This window comes from Pseudopipra pipra, chromosome 8, assembly GCF_036250125.1.
Source record: "Pseudopipra pipra isolate bDixPip1 chromosome 8, bDixPip1.hap1, whole genome shotgun sequence".
NCBI lineage: Eukaryota > Metazoa > Chordata > Aves > Passeriformes > Pipridae > Pseudopipra > Pseudopipra pipra.
In genome coordinates this window covers 1513171-1536396 of record NC_087556.1, presented here as the reverse complement: position 1 = coordinate 1536396, position 23226 = coordinate 1513171, and the positions used below count along the sequence as shown (strand labels likewise).

Below are 23226 nucleotides of genomic sequence, written 5' to 3'. Positions count from 1 at the left end.
CCCCAGAGACAGGACCCTGGCCTGGGAGGGGGCTTTTCTTGTGACCTGTGTCCCCTCTGCCCTGACACCTCCCGGGACTCTTTTTGGGATGCTGCAGGAACTCACCAGTTTGGCATAACCTCGGTGATCCAGAATGAGGTTTTCTGGCTTGAGGTCCCTGTAAATGATCCCTTTGGAATGCAAATAGGCAAAAGCTTCCACCACACACGCCGTGTAAAACCTGGTCGTGGAGTCCTCAAACGAACCTCTGTGCAGGGAACGAGGGAGGGGAAAGGGATAAAGCCTTTAGATGAATCCCTGGGAAGTGCATCCCTCCCATGTGGACTTCACTCTTTATATCAAAATACACAAATGATAAAATATCTATAAATATGATAAAATACCTATAAATATCTATACTGTTCAGTAGAATCACTCTAATGCCTGGGAAATGCTCAATTCACCTTTATATATCAATTTATATAACAATTTAATTCATATCCATTAATATAATAATAATTTCATTCATATCCATTTTTGAAGTTAACATCTTTGCCTTCAACCCACGTTCACATCTTAAAATACTTCGGGTTCTTTCTAGAATTAATTTCTATAATTAACAATATAATTAATACTAAATCTTGGGGCTTATTCTGCAATTTAGAAATCAAAACTTCCAAATCATTATGTTGCAGGCAAAAGGTGTATTTTTTTTAATTGTAATCTTTGGCTTTTGGGTGTTGAAGCCATTTTGAGTCATGGAGATGAAGAAGTCCTGTATTAATGTTCCCAATGGAGACAAAAGGCAGGAAGATCACAGCTGCTGGGACTCAACTGCAAGTTCAGCATAAACTGCACTTCTGGATCTTTGTTTCAGCACCAGTTTGCAACCAGTTTTCCAAGGAAAACCATGTCCCTCTGCCTGCTGGGAGCTGGCTGAGCTCAGGAGCCAGTCTAAGCTAGGTGGCAGCAGAAGCCCAGCTTAAATCCCGGAGAATTAAAGATGGAATTATCAGGCTCTGACAAAAGGACGTGAAAAATCCAACCCATCACCTCCTAACTTTGCTACAGTCCTTGCTTCAGTGGTCCAGAGAAGGCTGCTGGGAAAAGGAAAAACTACAAAAAAAAATTTGTTCTAGGGGATTAAAAGAGAATTCAACCTTTGCTTTCCCAGCAATCTCTCCAAATTTAATTCCATGATGTTCCAATGATGAGCCTCTTACACAGTTACAACTCCCTGCAGCTTTTCCTGCCCCACATGCACCCACCACCCACCCCAAATGCTCCAAGGTCAAATCCCTGGCAGGGAATGCCAGGACCACGTTTGCTTGGCCATTGCAGGCTGGGATGTAATTACATGCTTTCCTAACTATTTTTTTCCCCACAGCACTTCTGCATCCTGGTGGAATAGTGCTCCTGGCAGGGTGTGGATTTGATGCAGGATTAGCTTCCCAGTGGTCCTGGTGCAATGCTATGGGATATCTGTGCTACCAGCACATGCACAACTCTTGATCTCCTCCCACTCGTTGCTGTTGGACCCAACTGGGCCAGAAACACGGGGGAATATCAACAGGAATCATTGCTCACAGTGTCCCTGTGGCAGAGGTGGATGTTGCTATTCCCAGTCACAGAGGGTGGGCAGAGGAGCAAACACAGGGATGAAAACACCTCTGGGATGGGAAACTGTGATTTAAGAACTGTGCCATCAGAAGGACGTGGAGCTGCTGGAGCGAGTCCAGAGGGGACATGGAGCTGCTCCCAGGGCTGGAGCCCCTCTGCTCTGGAGCCAGGCTGGGAGAGCTGGGGGGGTTCACCTGGAGAAGAGAAGGATCCAGGGAGAGCTGAGAGCCCCTTCCAGGGCCTAAAGGGGCTCCAGGAGAGCTGGAGAGGGACTGGGGACAAGGGATGGAGAGACAGGACAAGGGGAATGGCTTCCCACTGCCAGAGGGCAGGGATACATGGGATATTGGGAAGGAATTGTTCCCTGTGAGGGTGGGGAGGCCCTGGCCCAGGTTGCCCAGAGAAGCTGTGGCTGCCCCTGGATCCCTGGAAGTGTCCAAGGCCAGGTTGGACAGGCCTTGGAGCAACCTGGGCTGGTGGGAGGTGTCCCTGCCCATGACAGGGGGTGGAACTGGATGACCATTAAGGTCCCTTCCAACCCAACCCATTCCATGATTCCATGATATCAGAAAGCATTCCAGTTTGTAGGACCACAGTTTCCTCCAACTCACCTGTCCCTGAGAATTGTCCAGAGCTCTCCCCCCAGACAGGCTTCCATCAGCATGTACAGGTACTTGCTGTCCTTGAATGTCCTGTAGAGCCTGGAGGTGCCAAAGCAGAAAATCCCAAAGAAATCCATTACCCAAGTGTTCCCACTTCCAGGGCTGGGTTAATGGCTGGACTGGGTTAATGGGTGATCTTGGAGGTCTTTTCCAACCCTGTTGTTCTAGGATTCATCCCAGGACTTTTTGTCTAGAGTATATTAATTCCTAGATAATTCTTCCTGTGGGTCACTACTCAGATAAAATTTGGCTTTAAACCCCCAGAGTCTGAATCAGCTCCAGCTTGGGTGTACTGGGCAATACTGATTTCTGGGGTAGCACTCACCAGTGTTTCAGCTCTTTCCTTACTCTGGTATTGTTATTTTATATTATTATCTCCTTGCTCTGTGTTGACATTGAAAACCTCAGTTATAACATGACCATTATATGTAATTCTGTATATTATATATATGTATTCTGTATATATTATACAGAACACATATTATATATCACATATTATATATGCATCCTGTGTGTGTGTATATATATATATGTATATATATAAAAAATCAAAGGTCAGCTATAACTGAGCATTACATAAGGTTAAAACTTATGGGTTTAACAAAAAAAACCCAAAACCACACTTACTTCTTGCCAGTTGGCCAAAATATAACTTATCTTAATAAACATTTCATCTACATGAAAGTTTACAGAAACCTTCAAGAATCCAAAATGTGAGTAACCACGTATTTTTAATTGCTTGGTAATTTAAATGCTGCTGAAAGACTTGCTCTAGCTAAGAAAGACCTGCTTGGCAGAAAATTTTCCAGGCATCAAATCTGGCCTAAAATGTGCAGATGAAAAAATAATCAAATATTATTTATCAACTGTCATGGAAGCCTAAAGTTTATGCAGGATGAAAGGGCATTATATGGGCAGATTAAACAGCCTCCAGTTGTAAATGTCACCATATCTGAATGCCTTTTTTATTTATTTTATTTATATATTTTATTATTTATTTCCGTACTCACCTCAATATTTGAGTTTATCTACGAGTCAATTTTATTTAGTGCTGCTTGGCCTCTTCTGGTTTAATACATTTTCATAACCAAACAGAACCTGTTCATCAAAGATTTTTTAATGAACAGCTTCATGATGAATTAAGAAAACAGTCAAGTTCTCTGGGAATTTTGCCTTTCCTGTTTTGATATTCCTGATGTCCTTGCTCCAAGATCATTTTAAACCCCCCTTTCACCCACTATCTCCAAACTCAATCTATTGAGGTGTTCAATTTTGTGCCCACAGCACCTGGAAAAATATGATCCCACCTGGCCCAAGAAGGGGAATAAGCAGGTTGTAAAGAATTTTGGGATAAAAATCACAGGACAACTTCAAATCCCCCTGGATGTGCAAAAGGAGGAGTGAGGGGGAAAAGCAGACACCGAATTTGATAAACCAGGTATTTTTTAGCAAGAGGAAAAGGTTGGACTTTATGACTTAGAAAATCCCTTCCCAGTGAAGGGTTTCCATGGGGCATTAAATATAGTTCAGGGAGGGTTGTTCCTGTAAAAGGTGGGAATTACTGCGGGATATGGGAAGAGGAGACCTCCAGCTGACACCTCCTTGTTTTCCTTGCCTGCTGAAAGGGTGAGAAGTGGGAATGAAGGAGGATTTCATTTATTAGCCATGAAGATCAGTGGCTCCATTAGGAAACGTTTGCAGGCTGAGCCTTTATTTAGGAAGGGTATTTCTGGCAATGGTGGCAACTGTCCCTCTGCTTGGACACCTTCCTTTCCATCCCCATCCCGACACAGCTCAGGCTTCCGAAAATCAATCCAGAGGCTGAAATAGCCCCGGGGTATGTTTGGCTCCAGCCTAGGGAACGGGAGCATGTTTGGGAATCCAACACCAGAGCCCAAAGGGTGTCACCCTGCAGTTGTCCCCCATGAATCAGAGCTGAAGCCATGGGCTCTGGGGGAATCCCAGGGATCAGCCTGGGAGGGAAACACCCCCTCAGTGACCGATGGGTACCACGTGCTTCCCTCTGCATTTATCCAGGGCTTTGTCTGGGGCAAAATTCGGGAGTGGGTTTGAGCTCCTCCAACAAAAGGCAAGTGTTTGAGGCATCTCTGAGGGTGGGATGAAGAACCCTTGGCTTAGGTGCCCTTTCAGGTGGGTCCAGCTCAGTGACACACCAGAGCTCCTCACCACCCACTGCTCTTACCCTGAGCTCTCCTTCCTGCTGACAGACACTCCCAGTCCTTGAGGAGCCAGGGAACAACAACCAAAAATGCCTGGCACCTGATTTCATTCCTTGAAGAACCACATCTGCTTAGGGTTGGGACAGGGATTCTCCCCTGTGAGGGGGGACAGGTTGCCCAGAGAAGCTGTGGCTGCCCCTGGATCCCTGGAAGTGTCCAAGGCCAGGTTGGACGGGGCTTGGAGCAACCTGGGCTAGTGGGAGGTGTCCCTGCCCATGGCAGGGGTGGGATGAGATGAGCTTTAAGGTCCCTTCCAACCCAAACTATTCTGGGATACATGTACATGGAGCATCCCCCACCAGCACCAGCGAGCTCTGCCCAGGCTGCTGAGGGTGCAGCTGCTCCAGGAGCCACAAAGCCCCCTGAGCACAGCACACAGCCCAGTTAAGACCTGAGTAAAGTTCAGGCTTGCTGATTATTCCTTGGAAGGAATAATCTCACATTTGCCTGGAGAAGACCTTATTCCAGGCACCTTATGGACAGTCCCGGCAGGGAAGCTGAGGCTGAGGGGTTTTGGGTGCTGGCTGGGTTATCCCTGCGTGGTTCCAGGGAAGGCTGGGGTGGTCTGTGAGGCAGGGGGGTGGTACCTGACGATGAAGTCGGAGTGGGCGCTCTGCATGATCTGCTTCTCGGAGCGGATGTGCTCCTGCTGCCGCGTGTCCACGATGTGACGCTTCTTCAGGATCTTCATGGCGAACGTCTTCGACTCCTCGCTCTTCAGCTGGACCTGGGGCACAGCAGGGAACACCAGGCTCAGAAACAGGGCACACAGGAGTCCAGCTGCCTGGGGACCCACCCTACCTCCCAACAACCCCACCACCCAACCTGTCTCCCCTCTCAGCCATCAGCTCTGCTTTGGGACGAACCCGGTCTTTCTAAAGACCCGGCTCACTGCTAAACTGAAAAGCCATTCCTGAAACGCCACATTTTTAGGGGGAAGCCAACTGTTGGTCAGGAGATTGTTGCTAGTTAACATCCAGAGCCTTTTCCCACAGCCAATCAGAACTGGCTCTGGCAGGGAACAGCAGTCCTTGGATGTTTGCAGAGGATGAGCAGACCTGGCTTTTCAACAGCGCTGCCCGGGCACGACTTTACTTTTAACCTTAAGCCTCCACAGCCTATTTTTACCCTGAGTGCCCTGACGAGGTTGGCAGGGGCTGTTTGCTTGTTTGCTGGTGTAGCCCTGGTAACTCCTGCACCCTGAGCCACTCCCAGGGACAGGTACCTCTCCCAGAGCCGGCTGGATGGTGGCCAACCCTCCAAAGGAGAAAGGAACCTCATCACTGACCTACCAGGCCTCCTAATTTGCTGAATTCCCCTGACAGCCACTCACAATAACGTTGCCAGTTAAATGCTTTTCCCCCCTTATAGTAAGAGGTGCCATCTGGCAACTTCTATTTTGGATTCCTTGTCAGAATTTGGCTTCTGCCAGCAGGGAAGCAGCTTGTCTGTCACTGATTCCCACCAGAAACCCAACCTGCCTCTTAGGTTAGGAGACAACAGTCATGCAATCCCAGTTTATTTAGTATAATATCTGTTTTTATGTAGTTTTGGTAAGAGAAATGTGGGTTATACGAGACGTGGCACCTTCACAGGATCACGGAATGTCCTCGGTTGGAAGGACCCCCAGGGATCATCCAATCCAACTCCTGGTCCTGCCCAGGGCACCCCAACAATCCCACCCTGTGCCTGAGGGCATTGTCCAAACCTTCCACCACCCTTTTCCCAGCCCTCCCACCATAACCCTGAACAGTGTCTGATTCATCTCCTTTGTCCACATCACGGGGCAGGGAAAACACAATTCCCTCAGCATTCCCTCTTTGGCAGAGATCCACCTGGGACCCTGATGTCCACAAGGACACCCAGAGCTTAAGGAAACCAACCCCAAAAGGTTGGTTCTCAGGTGGCAAAGACAATTCCACCACCCTAATAAACAGGAGTCCACCCATCTATGGCCAAACTTTTCATCAATAAACTCTTTTTTATCCATATTTATGCACACAAACACATATATACATACATACTGAAGCCAGATTCGTGGCTCCTGGTTTTCCCACAGCCACAAGCATTTCCAAGCCCACGTGAAACTTCCCTTTTCACACTCCTAATCATCATCTTTGCCTGGAAGCCCAGGTTTGCCATTTCATCTTCAGGGAGACGAGGCACAAAGACCTGAACAATCCACACAAAGTAAACCAAAACATTTTCCCTCATCTCTGCTGCCCTGGTATTTATTGAGCTGGGGCAACCATGGCTCAAAACAGAAAAATTCTGCATTTACGGCCAACTGAAAGTGATAAAAGGATTTTTGGTTTGGGGTTAGGGTCTGGGTTTTATATATTTTTTTTAAGGTTTCATTTTGAACAAATGACACATGGACTTTATTTTAACTGTTGGAACGAAATGGTTTGATATTTTCCCATCTAAATCAAACCAGGGAGGTGACACGTGGGATGAAAATTAAGGTAAACTCTGGGCTGAGCAGAATTTACCAAAACTTGCAAAAAATAATGAAGGTTTAGCAGGACTAAGCATTTACTTCTGGAGAACTCACCCCTCTTGCTCTCGGGGGCAATCTGGATTTCTTGGCTTCCCATCAGACCTTCCATGTGCTGATGGACAAGCACTCTCAGCTGCCACCCAAATTATTCCACCCCAAAATCCATGCAAATCCCTCTTTGATACTCCAGGGCAGATTTGTTCTCTTCCAGCCCGTATTTTTTAACATCAGCTTGGCCACAGACAAATAACAACCAACAGTGGAACCAAGAAAGCAGCTCCAGCAGCAAAAATGACCATTTCTTGGTTGATTTGGACATGACACATAAAAACCCACTCTGAACTTTTTGAAACACAAATTCCTATTTTTTCCTAATGTTAATCAGTGTAAAAAATAAACACCAAAACCTGGTGGAGGCTCAGATGAATAAATTCCAAAATTAGAGAAGAAAGGGTGCTATGAATAAACCCCTTCTGTTATTTAATCCTATGGATTCTGACCATCTAATTTTTATGAAAAGGGCTATTTCTTTCATTTCATTACTATTTTTTTTTCAGGGATAGAGAGTTTGGGGAAATAACCAGCTTTCACACACAGCTTTAAAGTAAGTCCAGGGAAGGAAATTTCCATGAGGAAGTAGCAGGCAGTGGTTTTGTTTGGTGTTTGATGATGTTACCACTGCCACAAATGTTTAAATATAGAACAGCCAGGCAGCTGCAATTAGCTAATGCAAGACTTTGACCTAATGCCACTGGTGAATTTAGATCCATTTTCCATTCCCACTCCTTCAGAAGGCAGAGGGTTGGCTGGAATTCGAGACTGTGGGGGGGCTTAATTTGCATTAAACTTGTTGAGGCACCAAAACAAGCTGGCCAGGTACGGAATTTAAGGCTCAAATTTAGGATTGTCCACCTGGAAAATGAGCCCTGTAGTCTTCTACTTCTCCAGCACTCCTGAGTCCTCTCCCTGCTTTGGTGTTTCTGCCAAATGAGGTGACTGTGAGGACTATTTTTATGATGCAAATCTGGGGAACTCCAGGCCATTTCTATCATTCTTACAAAGAATAGCTTTTAATATTAAGCTTGTGTTAGTTGATACAAAAAAACCCCCTCCATGTCTAGCCTCAATCTCAGTTCAGAATTATCTAGGAGTCATCTGGACTTTTTATTTTAAAAAAGCCCAACCAAACAGGACTGACCACAGAATCCACGAGGACTTTGGGGCTCGGCTCAGTTGGGCAGCAAGCTCAGTCTTCCAAAGAAAATCCACCACAAACCCCCCAAATCCTGCAGGAGATGGCCAAGTGTGCTGTTTTCCATGGGGAAAGGAGAGGAGCCACCCTCGCTGCCCAGCTCAGCTCTCACTCCTGGGAAGCAGCATCTCAGGGCTGAAAGGCCCCGGGACTATGGATCCATTGGAGACCTGCTGGAGCCTTGGATTGCCACGGCTCTGCTGCAGCAGCAGCTCAGTCCCCAAAGGGATGGACACAGGGAAACACCAGCTCTCCCCAGCTTGGGTTTTGGCAAGTTAGAAGAATTTCTGGTCCCTTCCCTCCCCCTTTTCTTACTCCTCTCCTCACACTGACCTTCCCCAGTCCTCATCCTTTCACCAAACATCTCCAAAATGATCTCTCCTGGAGATTCCTCATCCACCATCCCATCATTTCCAGCACAATATTCCCCAAAATAGTGACCCCTGGTAAATCTGCAGTTGAATCTACTTGAGCTCTTGCCCTCTCTGTTAAAAATGAACCTCCTAGAGGAGGATACAAACTCTTTCTGATGTGAAATAGGAATATATTTTCGCTCCCAAACACAAGAAAATCCAATAAATAGGGAGTGTAGTTAAAGTCAAAACACCATCTTAAATAGGTGATGTCCAAAACCAGAGAAGGGGTCAAATTATTTAGATTGGGTCATTCTGCAGGATTCTAATGCAGGCAATGAACTGCATCCCAGTGGAAAAACAACAGCAACTAAACAAGACAATTGTAGAAGGAAAATAGAATTGTTTCTCTTTTGCCCAAAGATATAAAATTAATACAAATTTATATATACATTTATATGTTATATATTATGTTATATATTGTTACATATTATGTTGTTTATGTATATGTTTATATGTTATATATTTTCTATATAAAATAAAAGTATTTTATATATATATATAGTGGAAGGTGTCCCTGCCCATGGCAGGGAGTTGGAATGGGATGTTCTCAAAAGTCCCATCCAACCCAAACCATTCCATGATTCTATGATGATGACAAGTGAAAAAGGAGAGATCCAACCTCTCTGCTTTTCCATGTCCTTGTTTCATAGGATCAGAGGTGGATTCTCCCGGGCTGGAACCACTCCAAAAATCCTTGCTTTGCTTTATGGCTATAAAATTCCCCACCTTCCAAAACACACAGAAGCCAAAATCACTCAAGGCCTGATTTTTGTTCGTTTTTAACAGTTATAACTCAGGTACAAATAATTATGGTTTTATACCTTGGTGCTTTTTCAGACTTTCTGGAAAAATGGCCATTGATGAGACAAAATCCAGGCCTCAATGGAAAAAAAAGAAAAAAAGCTCTGTATGTTCCTCCCCCTTCCTCTTTCCCTGCCCCTGTTTACTATAAATCATAGATGTGTATTACATATGGTCAGCTCTGGTGACAGAGGAACTGAGACAATTCCAACTGACCCTGAGGAACTGGAAGTGTTAATAAATATTTCCCAGAGTGCAAAAAAATCCCCCTCAGAAGGATTTATTTTCCACGAAGAGGTGCCCGAACCTTCCAGACTATTTACGAGAGCATGGAGCGGCAGGATAAGGGGGAGTGGGTTCCCATTGCCAGAGGGCAGGGTTAGGTGGGATAGTGGGAAGGAATTCCTGGCTGGGAGGGTGGTGAGGCCCTGGCACAGGTTGCCCAGAGAAGCTGTGGCTGCCCCTGGATCCCTGGAAGTGTCCAAGGCCAGGTTGGATGGGGCTTGGAGCAACCTGGGCTAGTGGGAGGTGTCCCTGCCCATGGCAGGGGGTGGAATGAGATGGGCTTTGAGGTCCCTTCCAATCCAAACCATTCCAGGATTCTATTTGAGTCTGGACACCCTGCTCACCACAACCTTGCTCAGGAGCCTTTTCTCCTGCTCTCCAAGGGCTCCCAGCTCTGTGGGAACACAGGCTGTGCAAGTACAAACTATTCCATTCACTCTGGAGACGTAAAGCTTTTCCCTAAACACACATGTAGGAACTGGACACCAACTCTTCTGGAACTCTTGTGTCCATGACTCACCAACTGATTTCTTGCTGCCCATGTCTCTTGTTGAACCCCCTGTGTGGGCACAGCCTCTGTAATGACAAAGCTGTTTCTCCCAGGGGTTTTTGCTTGCTGTGCATTTCACCACATGTGCATTATTCAGACAGAAACCTGGATATCTTCACATCACCTTAAATAATAACCAACTCTACAGCAGCACTCGGGAGCTGAACTGCAAATGCTTCAGCTTGCTGGGTATGCCCAAGGTCCTTGCTTTTTTCCCAGCCAGATCCATTCAAACCACCAAAAATAGCAGCAGCTGTTGCTGAGCGCAGCGTTTGCAAGCTGAGCTCTGCTAATCCCGGCAGCTGAACTGCTGCACGAACAAAGAGGCACCTTCTCCCGCCCCCAGCCAGAGAGGACAGCAAGCTTTTCCCACTAAACATATTTACCTTCTTCCTGGATGAAAGAGAAACCCCCATAATAAGATTCTTTGCCTTAGAACTTGCTTTCTTGCCAGTGTTTCTCGATTTTTAGGGAATGTCTTGCTCATATTGGTGCCTCCTCCAAGCCTACAGCGGTGCTCAGCAGGGCAGACCTTTCCTGTAGGGTCCAGAGAGTCACTCAGATGAGGGAGCTGAGGGAGCTGGGGGGCTCAGCCTGGAGAAAAGGAGGCTCAGGGGGGACCTTCTGGCTCTGCAAGTCCCTGACAGGAGGGGGGAGCTGGGGGGGGTCGGGCTCTGCTCCCAGGGAACAAGGGACAGGGGGAGAGGGAACGGCCTCCAGCTGTGCTAGGGGAGGCTCAGGTTGGACAGGAGGAGGAATTTCTCCATGGAAAGGGGGGTCAGGCCTTGGCAGGGGCTGCCCATGGAGGTTTGGAGTTCCCATCCCTGGAGGTGTCCCAGGAAGGCCTGGCCGTGGCACTCAGTGCTCTGGGCTGGGGGACAAGGGGGGGTGTTGATCACAGCGTGGACTCTGTGACCTTGGAGGGCTTTTCCAACTTTAACAACTCCTGAGATAAGGGTTTTGAAGGAACTTTCCACATCCAGGCCAGATTCAGCCCCCCTCCTGATCTAAACCTTACAGAGAAATTATAATTTGCATATCCAAATTACAGCCAAGCTGCACATGGTGCTTCTCCCCTCCTACCTCATGTTCAGCATCTCATTAATTTTGGGTGACCTGTGAGTGGAACAGGCAGGGAGATGGGTCTGGGTTAGGCTGGAAAATCAGTCAAGACTTAAAAAAACCCCACCTAAGATGTTGCTTGGAAAGGTTGTGGCTGCCCCTGGATCCCTGGAAGTGTCCAAGGCCAGGTTGGACGGGGCTTGGAGCAACCTGGGCTAGTGGGAGGTGTCCCTGCCCATGGCAGGGGGTGGAGCTGGATGAGCTTTAAGGTCCCTTCCAACCCAAACCATCCTGTAAATCTATAATAAGATGGAAAGAAAAATCATGGAGGCTTCATTTGAAGCCTTTAAGACGAGCTCTAGGCTGAGGTTTTGAAGGATGAATCCAGAACGAACTCCAAGTGGGCATCAGGGTGGAAAGTGTCCACGACAGTGTCCTTATTTTCTTTGGAAAAGTCTGGATTCCACTGGTTGGGAAAGCACTAAATATTGTATCACAACGGGAGTGCTCTGAGACTCTACAGGAAAACAAATTGCAAAACTACACTCTAAAAAACACACACTAAATAAAGCACCATCCTTGGAAAATCTCAGCTGTTTAACAATTTCTGATCAAATAATCAACTGTGCTAAACCCCTTCAATTCTACATTTTGATCCCTCTGCTGAAAATTTGTTCTGGGTGCTTGACAAGACACACAGCAAAGTTTTTTATGAGCAAAGGGCACTGGGAAAATATATTCAAATGTGTGTCTTCCTGTAAAGCCCAGAGGTAAATATTATCTTTCAAAAACGTCTAGAGGCAAAAGGCTAAAAAGCAGTGAGGAATGTCAACGATTTCATGCATAAAATCATTCCCATAAAAAGCAAACAGTGGAAGAAGGGTTATATGGCTAAAATATGTGAGACTCAATGGAAAAACCCGCTGCTGTGGTGTCTTGAAAATATCAAATGGACCCAAACTCCATCAAACCCCATAATGATCCTGCTCTGCTCCCCACTTCGGCTTTCTTTACAAAATAGCACCTCTTTTTATGGCTTATTCCTTCCTCCAACAGGGGCTGCAGCCTCTGGCTCGACAGCTCATATCCTGATCCGGCCTCTGCCCCTATTTCACGGGCTGTGAACACATCTCAGCTTCCCAAACTTTGACAAGACCCTTCCCAGCAACAGATGGGCCCTGAGAACATTTCCATTGATGCACTGAATGTCAACAGGAGTTCAAAATCCAGGGACAGCTACAAAAAACCAGCTCTGCAGTGGTGCAGCCCCACCTGACTGGGTGGCTGAAATGAAGCATCCTGCATATCCCAAGGAAGGGAATCTGCTGCAAGAAACTGAGAAGGGATGGGGGAAAAAGGAACAAATCATCCTAACCAGCGTTTTGGGAGCTCAGGAGGAGCAGTTTCGTTGTCACATGAATGTGGGATTTACTTGAATCCCTCTCTTAAATCCACTTCTTCCCCTTGAGGGCACCCAAAAGGCCCATTCTCACAAAAGGATGGAGGCCAAAGAATTCACAGAATCCCAGAATCCTTCAGGCTGGAAAAGCCCTCCAAGGTCACCGAGTCCCCCCTGTGCCCGATGCCCACCTTGTCCCCCAGCCCAGAGCACTGAGTGCCACGGCCAGGCCTTCCTGGGACACCTCCAGGGATGGGCACTCCAAACCTCCCTGGGCAGCCCCTGCCAAGGCCTCACCACCCTTTCCATGGAGAAATTCCTCCTCCTGCCCAACCTGAGCCTCCCCTGGCACAGCTGGAGGTCAATCCTGACAATTAAAAATAAAAATTAGGAGATTCCAAATAAAAAACAGACCTTTCTAAATAGAAAGCTTTGTAACAGCTGGGACATACAATTGGAAACTTCCACTAATAAATATCTCAATTCTGCATCTGTCAGGCCATAGGAAGACAATTGCACTGCTTTTTTTCATTGCCATCTAATTAATCCACTAATGGCTTTGTTTACAAACCAGGCTAGAGGCTGCAATAGATTTGATTGCACTTCAAAATCTGTGGCCAGATTTCTCTTAAAACCCAAATACAACTGAAAAGTGTCGTAGTGTCCATTTAAAAAAGATCTTGTATGGCCCCCATAAAATGTGGCTGAAACTTCATGTGTGTGGTTTTATGTGTGCCTTTACTCATCTCCATATTATAAAGGAGTTTTGCTTTTAGTGGTCACCATCAAGCCAAAAAGATTTCAAGGGAGTCTGTGTAGCATATAAAAAAAACATGCATTAATGGCTTGGATTATAAAATAAGAAGAATTTTAGTAACTTTGCAACTATTAAAATCAAGCCAGAGAGGGCTGGGAGGATTTTTGAGAAAAGGAAGGGAATTTAGAGCAGTTTTTACAAATTGAAGCCTGGTCAGTGCCCAACCACCCTCTGGAGGAAGAACCTTTTCCTAAGATCCAACCTAACCCTGCCCTGGCACAGCTCCAGCTATTCCCTGGGTCCTGTCCCTGCTCAGGATGTAAAGCTCAAAAGCACATTTATTCCTTCAGAGTTCTTCAGGTTCAGGTGATAATGGTTTTCAAATCCACACAACCCAAGCTCACCAGCTGTATGTGTTTGTGTTTCCGGGTAGGCTACAGCAGGGAGACAATAAATATTAGGAGTAAAACTTCCTGGGGACCTCCTTCCCTAAAGACTTCAACAAGAAATCAGGGAAAACTGATCAGCAGTGGTTAGGAATATCTGACTCTGCTGCATGATGGGATCTGCAGGTCCCTTGCAGCCCCAGGATGTGCCAAGCTGGGTGTCTTCCAGAGGACATGGACCTGAATTTTACCTGTGCTCAGCCACCACCTACACAAACTGATTTCAAGGCAGTAATGGCTCTAATCCCATATGTTCAGATACTCCCACGTATTTATTTCAGAGCTGTCAAAAATAATCTTGATATAAAACCAAAAGAACTGACCTGGGGCAGACAATTGGAAGCGCAGGACTTAAATGAAAAGGAAATTAAGGCCCAAAGACAAGAGCAATAAAGTCCAGGAGAGATGATTTATGAGTGCTGGGGACACCTGACCCACATCCCTGTCCTTTGCAAAGCAGGACATGAACAGGAGGTGACACTCCCTATTCCCATGTGTTACTGAGGCACCTGGGGCCCAGCACAGGAGATGCTCAACTGACCTAGAGCAGAGAAGCTGAGCTGCAAAAAACAGTGGGTGCATCCCAAAAAGTCACTCCTATTATTTTCAGGGCAGACTGTGGTCTCTCCAACCCTGGATGGTTTATACCCTCAAGAAAAACCTGGATAAAAGTTAATTACAAAGTCCAGTTAGGGATGAGGAAGAGCAACCACCAGTTGCCCTCTTGAGTGGTATGGGGGATGATCCTGGGGGATCTTGCCCACACTATAAAAATCCTCCTCCTTGCAATGTCCTTTACTCATTTGATCAATTTTACTCTTGGAAAGCACAAAAATGTGAATGTTTTCCAGGAACATTCCTGCACTAACAGGCTCCTGTAACACACTCAGGCAATAAAAGAGTCAATTCCTCCACCGTGTTTTACATTTCGTTCCATTTTTAGCCTGAAATAATAAACTCATGTTTTTCATGGAGGAGGTGGAAGCAATTTTAGGCTCTGTTTTGACAAAAAGAATATTTTCTTGGTTTTACAACATTTCCCTCTGTGGTAAAGAAAAACAATAAAATCTGCAGCGTCGAGCTGCACTTTTAAATATCTTTTATCCTTCTGGGTGCAATTCAGCATTAGCTAAAAATGAGCTGAACCAGCATTTTCCTGGTTAGCAGAGGGGCACCCACCCCTGAAGAAAACCCCTATGAGGTGATAGAAATGCTTTTGCCATCAGCAGGTTCAGGGCTTCTTGGAGGCTGCTGAGATGAAGGTGAAGGGACTTCAAAAGGGCACAACCCCGATTAAACTCCTGCTCTAAGGCATCCTCAGCAGATGACTACAGAAGGAGCAGGGAAAGGGAGTGAGGGAGCTCTTGGGACTCTCTTCCAAAACAACAGTTGCTAACAGCAAACAAATAACAAAGGAAACCCCAAACCCCAGGAAGGGACCGACACTCTCCCAGACACTCTCTCCTCCGCACGACTTTATAGACATCCAACCAGGAAAAGTCAGAAATAAATCCCAGGGGAGCTGTGCTCTGAGCACAGAATTTGCTGGTCACAAACAATCACCAAAACACCTCATTTTGCCCATTTTCCAACTCCCAGCACTACAGGTGCATTTGGCTCCCGCAGGGCTCCACAGCAGGGCTTTCCCTGAAGTTTTGTGATGGCAACAGTAACTCTGCTCCTTTTCTGCCCCTAACTTGTAGGAGTTCCTGACATATTCTGCCAGTGTCCGGTGTCAGAAGCTCCTCTGTGATGTAAAATACCTCCCTCTTTCTATTCTCAGTTTCTGTATTGATGGGATGTTACAAATGGGCCACATGCTGCCCTTGGGTCTCCTCTCGCTCAGGCTTTGCCTCAACAAAGAGCTCGAAATCCAACAGAGCAAAAAGCAAGCTCAGACTTTGTCTTTTCTCTACAGTTCTGCAACAAGTGAGCAGCTTTCTGGGATGTTTTGCCACGGTGCAGGCACTGAATGTACAGCTGTCAGGAGCACTGTCTCTAGACCTTAATTAGAAACTGCTTAGGAGCGACGTGTTCCCTTACTCCGGTAAGATTTTAGGTTGCCTTTTTAATCCTAGTGCTCAACAGCCACACGGGTTGTTTTTAAAAGGCCATAAATCAATGCCATGAACCACTTAGAGAGAAAATCACTGAATATTCTGAGCTGGAAGGGACCCATAAGGATCTTTGAATCCATTTCTTTAGTGAGTGGTCCATCCAGGGATCAAACCCACAACCTTGGTGTTATCAGCACCAGCTGAGTTAATCTCTCTCAACCCACCACATAAATTCTTCTTGTTGCTGTACATTTTTACTTCTCGGGGAACATGATTTATCTTTCTTCACCCATTAGAAAACACATCATCCCATCATATAATTCAGGTGTAATTAAGAAAAAAGAGGGCTCACAACACAGGGCTGATGCCAGGAATAAGAAGAAAGGTCACCTACCAGCTCCACTCGGCCGAAGCCTCCGACTCCCAGGGTGTCGATGATGTTGAAGTCGGCCAGTTTCAGGTTGGCAAAGAAGGCAGCTTCGGCTTCGTATCTGGAGGTTTTGAGGCGAAAAAACGGAAATTTCTTAGAGGTGCAGCCAGGGGCAGCGTGTGCCACCGCGCCCGCCCGGCGCCAGCGCGGGGGCGCAGCCTTTACCTGCCGCGTGGCCATCGGGGCTCTTAGGGTTTGCTTTTGCTCATGGGGTTTTGCTGGTCCCAGTTCCAGCCTCGCTCCGGTTTTCCAAGGGGGAACAGCAAACCTCCCCTAGGCATGGCTACAAAGCAAACGCCTGGCACTGCAATTCAGCTCCAGCCACCCGCCGGGCATTTTCAAGTGATCTTCTCCTGCCTGGTTTGGTTGGTTTTTTTGGGGTTTGGTTTGGTTTTTTTTTGGTGTCTTTGAGTATTTTTGGAAGATAAAAGTCTCTCATAGGAGTTTCTCTTATCCACAGGCCGGCAGTAGTTTCTATAAATGTTTATTGGAAATGGCAAGATCATTAAGGTCCCTGGAGAGAAATCACAGCCAGGTTTTATGAAATCAGATCCGATAAGCTGTGGGCTGGTGTGCAAATGCCTGAAATGAATGACTTCAGTCACATATCAACATTCCTATGAGGATATCTTCCCTTCTTTTCCTCCTGTAAACTCACTTGGAGTAGCTGTCCAAACCCAGGTTCCAAAATCCAGATGCTCCCTGTCTTTAGCCCGTGTCCAACTGGCTCCCACAGGCGTCCACCAAAGCCCCTGACCAGGGGTAGCATGCAAATCAAACACATGCAAGCCTGCCAAAATAAGCTTCCCATGACTACCCCCATGAACATGAGTCCTCCAAAATAGCTCCTTGTTAAGGTTTGTGCTATTTTTAGAAAAGGCTCGGAGGGGAAATGGATGAACAGGATCCACCCACTCAATAAAATGTGACATTCAGCTGCCGGAGAGTCCCCGCGAGCGTCCGACCTTTGGCCGGTGGCAGCACAGACTTGTATGGGAAAAGGGAGTTGGCTGGATTATGGAGGGAGGCATGGAGGGTGTACAGGGGCAGCTGGGTGGTTTGCAGGGCTTAATCTGAGCAGTTAACAGACTACAATCACCTGTTTCACCTGGAGGCTTCACTCGTGCAGGGTAACGGAGTGACAAACCATCCCGGTGGGAAGCACGGACACACAAATCCACCCGGCCAGCTTTTGAACGTCCCCTGTCCGTCACGGCCTGTCTCTATTTCATTAGCAGCTTGGAATTGATTTCCTGACTGATTCCCTTCAAACCACCTTCCTTAGTCTATTTAAAACTCCAATGACACTGGGGGACAGAGAGCAAAGACCCATCATTTTTCAAGCAAAAAGGGAAAAATCGGTGTCAAGAAATGCGAAAGGTCTCGCCATCGAGCCCCAGACCCGATGCAATAAAGCACAATTTTCTCTCGGGGAGGGGGGTGTGGTGCTGTCAACAAATTACTTCAGCTCTGCTTTATTATTTATACTGTCACCAGATCCCCTGGGTGACCTTGCTCCTGATGCATCCGACTTTGGAAACCAATGAGCGCAGAGCCTGCTCTGAACTTGGGATAACCTTGTTATTGATCGCTCTGTGCTCCTCACCAGCTGCATATTAAACCAGCCACCAGAACACCTCTGCTGAATCCACCACATGTTTAGACATCCCCTTCTAAATCACAGCAGACACGTCGTTTTAGGGGTGACAGAGCAAAGAGACGGCTCTAATTTTCGGGATAAAAAATTAGAGCAGCGGTACAGACCAGTTAAACACCCTTAACGGTTTATAATTGTTATGAAGGTGAATTCCCAGCATGGAAGATTTCCCTTCAACAGCCAAACTTCAGGTCAGGAGGCAAAAAATGGGTTGGTTTGGAAGGCACCTTAAAGACCATCTAGTTCCCACCTTCCTGCCACAGGCAGGGACACCTTCCACCAGACCAGGCTGTGCAAGCTGAGAGCTTCTGGGTTTTCACTGGAACGTGTAAAAAGAGGTGTTCAGGTGTTATTTTGCTTAGAAAATGTACTTGCAGCATTCTTGTGATTGCTTATGGAAATCTCTTGGCTAACTCTCTGCTCAGGTGCAGTTTGTACATGCAGGTAGATGAAACAGACTGGATGCAGTTTTTCCAGAGGTGCCACAAGCATCCAAAACACAAAAGAAACGCCCAAAATAAACAGTGAAACCAAAACACGTGCAAAATCAAACAAACAAGCCCTTCTCATGCCTACTAACAACAGCCCCAGCTGAATTCTGTTTTATTCCCACCTACAAGTGTCAAAGTCCACGTTAACACCAAATTCCTACAAACTTACAGTCGTTATGCACTTCAGTCCTGCAAAGCTTAAGGATAAATAACTCCAACAGAAAGATCAAAATGCAAATATTCCCCTGCCATCTCCTCAATCAGAAACTGGGGGGATGATCCTTATCCTGAAATTTAGAACAGGAATTCACCTCCTGTCCTCCAATTTGCTTAAGCTGAGTTTGCTGCTCCCTAAAACTCCCAAGGTTTTCCAGCGTGTGCTCCTCGCTCCACACATTTATAGGGACAAACATATGTGATGGCATATTTATCACCTCCAAAAGTAAAGAGACTCTTTCAAGGCACTGGGAGGGCAGTGCCAAGAAATACAGAAATAGTTTAAATGTTAGTTTTGCTGTGTCTGTAGGAAAACATTCAGTTCTGGAGGAGGATGATCCTTGGGATAGTCACAGAATGGGTCAGGCTGGAAGGGACCACAGTGGAGCATCTGGTCCCACCTCCCTGCTCCCATCTCAGAGCACGTGGCACAGGACTGTGACCAGACAGCTCTGGAATACCCCCAAACTTCCATCAATTTTATTCTAACACCAGCCTTGTGCTGGTGTTCCCAAACTTTCCAGAGGGGAAAACGCTTTCCTGACCTCTGGAAGAGCTGGTGATTTAGTTCCTAAATTAATAAAAGACACCTCGGGCAAGCCCAGGGCAGGATCAGTGTTCCTGGCATGGTCAGTGAGGTGCTGGAGTGACACAGAGGAAAGGCTGGAATGTCCTGGGCTGGGATTTCTGGGGTTGTGTGTCTCTAGCTGAATTAGGAGTAAGTAAGAGAGAACCCTTCTCTGGATATTTTGGTAACTGTGTTGGCTCACAGGCCAAAATGCCAGGAGAATCATAGCTGGAAGCTCACAAAAAGAAAAGATACCTGGGAAAAATGGGAAAACCAAGGAAAAGTTGGTTCTTTAATAAAGACCTTTTAAAAATGAAGGTTGTGATTCCCACAAGAGCTCGTGGGAGGCCAGGAATCAATTCCCAATGCACTCTTAAGGTGTTTTTTGCTTATTGATAGTGGGTCTTGTCACCTACCCTACAGCAAACAGAGGCTGGCAGAGCTGGAACCAGCACAGGGAAAGAGGGATTCAGATCTAAGTGAAACAGGAGCATCCTGCAGAACCCCTCAGGCTCTTCTCCAAGGTTTCCTGCAAATCTGAATGACAGAGGGACCTACTGAGGCCTCAGTGGCTTTCTGCAGCCACCTTGCCCTGAGGGGTATCCATGTGCTCCCATGGAAGAGCTGGGCCTTGGCAACACCACTTCTTTCTCTCCCTGCAAAGGAAACACATCCTCCTAAGGAGCTGCCTTGCTCCAGCTCCTCTTGGGCACGGAGAGGCATCACATGGAAGAAACCTGAGTGATCAGGGGGCTCAGGAGTAAATACCATCACCCACATGTCCCACCCCTTTGGAATGGCAGCACAGGAGCCACAGGCCAAGTGTTTGGGCAATGCCTGCTATGCACAAGGGGAGAGGAAATCATGTGGCTTCTTGCACTGCTGGAGGTTCCCAACCATTTCAGTGAGCCATCACCTCCTAGCACAGTGATTACTCCAAGCTTTTCCTCCCAGAACTACAAATAAAACAAAAAAAATGATTAAACAACCATCTCACCTAGGCAGCTAAAAGGGATAAATGAGAACATGTGAGGAGCAAAGGTTTGCAATTATCCAACTGCTCAGCTTTACTAAACTAGCTCACGATTCCCATCACATGAGCCAACTGTGTTGGGAAACATTAGACATCTGTTAGCAAACTGTCATCCTGAGAGCAAACTTGGCTCCTTTCCACCTGCACGCTGCCAACCAGACAGAAATTGCCACCAAATGGGAACCAACCCCCAGCTCCCTGAGAGGAACAGTTTGGGTGGATAAAACCAGAATTTCGGAGCCCTCCCCGGTGACAGACACCTGCTTGTTTAACAGCTCTTTGGTCAGCTTTATATCCATGGCTGAGGCCATGTCCTGCTGCAGAGGGAACCACTGGATCTCTGCAAAGACTGGAACAACTACAACAACGTCACTTGGGTGGTGAGGATCAGATCCAGCCCGTGGGAAGACACACCTGAAAGGAGCCTGAGAGCCACAAACGGGGTGGGGGGAGAAATACATCCCAAAACCCCCCTTATTTCTGTGTCCACTAAAGAAAAGAGTCCATCTCCTTATGGTTCTTAAGATATAGCAAGATTCTTAAGGGATCACAGAAGCACAGAATCACAGACTGGTTGGGGTTGGAAGGGACCTTAAAGCTCATCCAGTGCCACCCCCTGCCATGGGCAGGGACACCTCCCACTAGCCCAGGTTGCTCCAAGCCCTGTCCAACCTGGCCTTGGACACTTAAATTCTATTTAAAGGCTGCTTCAGCTGGTGTGGCACTTAAAAAAAAAAAAATCAGTCTGTGTAAATGAAAGCAAAAATTCCCCCAGATCTTCGGTTTTGTGACTGTTCTTTCCCTGCATCTGAAGATAAATATTTTAATCCTGATGAATTGACCCACCTGGGTCTAGTCTGCCCGTGGTACCCATGTTCTGCCTGGCACCCTGAAGTCATGGGAGGCTTCCTGGATTGGATTCATGACTTAAGAGAGATGCAATTCCAAAGGGGAATGAAAAGTGGCAGGGACATGGATCGAGTTCATGTAACGAGGAGGGTTCATTGTCAGAAAGCGATGGAAGGAGGAGCAGATGCAGCAAATGGAGGCAGGGCTCCCATGCCTTCCCTTCCCACCGGCTCCAATGGCTCCAAAAAGCCCAGGATCACGTGTTTCCAAGCGATTTTGGGCAAGGGGAAGTCTGTGGATGGTCATATGGGTGAAAGCAAAATAAAAAGCACCTCGTGTCGTGCCCACACGAGGTCCTTACCTTCACCCTGTGTGAGGGGGCTCAGGAGATTTAGCCACACTCAGGCAACAGACAGAAGCAGGGACAGCGACTGTATTTTACACAACCAGCAAGATCCAGAGCCTGGGAATGCCTGAAAGCAAATTCTGGAGAGGCATTGAGAGCAAATCCGTATTCCTTCCTGGTGTGTTGCCACTCATCCTCTCAGAGGTCCCACCCCATGTGCAAACCCTTCTTATCTGGCATTCCCTGCACGTATCAATCCTTTGGGTCAGGACATTCTGAGGGGGGAAAGATCCCTTGGCAAAGCATTGCAGCAGAACAGAATGACCGAGGGTATGAACCCAAAGCCCTGGTGGGTTGGTGGGAACCCAAACCCCTGTTAACACGCTCCTCAGACTTCTCCAGGGGTCTGGCCCTTCAAGGTGAAGAGCACTCTCAGGCCCCCATGGAATTGTATGAGCTGAAAGAGGGATTCTCACCCCAAAATCACCCTCAGGCAGAGCAGGCAGCGAGAGCAGGCAGTACCTATCTCCCAAATCCCACCCCTCTGGATGGGAAAGGCCTTGTGCTTCTTCCTCAGGGACCCAATGTCCATCTCCCTCATGATGCACAAATGCACCTGTGACATTCCCAGTATCCCTTTCCATAACTGCTGTCATTTGAAACCAAAGGTATCCAGGAAAGGCCCAGCTCTTTGCCTGCTTTACTGTCAATCACAGAACGTCACAGAAAAGCTGAATTCACTTCAGGCTCTGTCACATTATTGCCATTTATTAGCAATAAACAGCATGTTCACAAACACAGGGATGACAAAATTATTGCAGGACATCTCCATTGGCAGGGAAAGCAGGAAAACACTGATGGGAGACAGTGAGCTGTCAGATAAAAGTAGCAGCACGAGATGACTGTGACAGCTCCCATGGGCCTGAAGGATCCTGCTGCCCACCCAGCCCTGAACCAGGGAGCCATTCCCTAAATCCCAGTGGGGTTCTCTGCCCTTCCACACAGACTGATGGCACGTTAATGTGCCCACAGATCATTTCTGCCTGGTATTTGCTATCCCAGTGCCAAGCCATTCCTGGAGGGATGGATGCCGTGGTGTTCCCCACCCAACTCGACCGGTCAGAGAGGGTTTACTGGCAGATGAGGATTTGCTGCCCTGCCCCAAGGAAGAACAAGAAGAACTTCAAGCTCATCATCCACTCTGGCATTTTTTCTAATTGCAAACACCACTGAAAGAGTGAAAGGTGTGTATGGATCTACCTACATGGAGCTGCAGACAGATGGATGCAGGGAGAAAGTATGAGAGCTAATAACCCAGCTTTTCCTGAGTTCAGGTCTCCTCCTTCCAGCCCATCCTTCTGAGGTCAGCAATGCAGTGGCTTTAACTCCTGGTTTAGCTGCTACCACTTCCTTCTACGTCTTACACCTTCAACTGAAAATCCAAATCAAGAGCCACTTTATTTGGATTTTGAAAAGCAATGTGCTGGTGGTGACAATGGGATTGAAAGCTCCAGCTGCACAGATCACTGCACTGAAAAGAAAGGCTGTCTTTCTTTTCCAATTCATGTTGTCAGGGGTGGGAATTTCTCTGGGACCCCCCATCACTCCAG

The 23226-nt window shown here is 47.0% G+C and overlaps 1 protein-coding gene across 6 annotated transcripts in view; it reads right to left on the bottom strand.

The window, feature by feature from the left end:
* PRKG1 (protein kinase cGMP-dependent 1) overlaps positions 1-23226 on the bottom strand; it is a 387732-nt gene that overhangs the window by 10247 nt on the left and 354259 nt on the right. For 5 of the 6 annotated variants that reach the window (XM_064662173.1, XM_064662171.1, XM_064662174.1 and 2 more), the window contains 4 exons: positions 16421-16517; positions 5089-5228; positions 2211-2300; positions 106-247 (listed from right to left, as the gene is read on the bottom strand). In XM_064662173.1, the coding sequence (XP_064518243.1) occupies positions 106-247; positions 2211-2300; positions 5089-5228; positions 16421-16517 (469 nt within the window). Of the gene's footprint in view, positions 1-105; positions 248-2210; positions 2301-5088; positions 5229-16420; positions 16518-16621; positions 19132-23226 lie in introns of those variants that run through there. The other variant, XM_064662177.1, reaches the window with a different exon arrangement.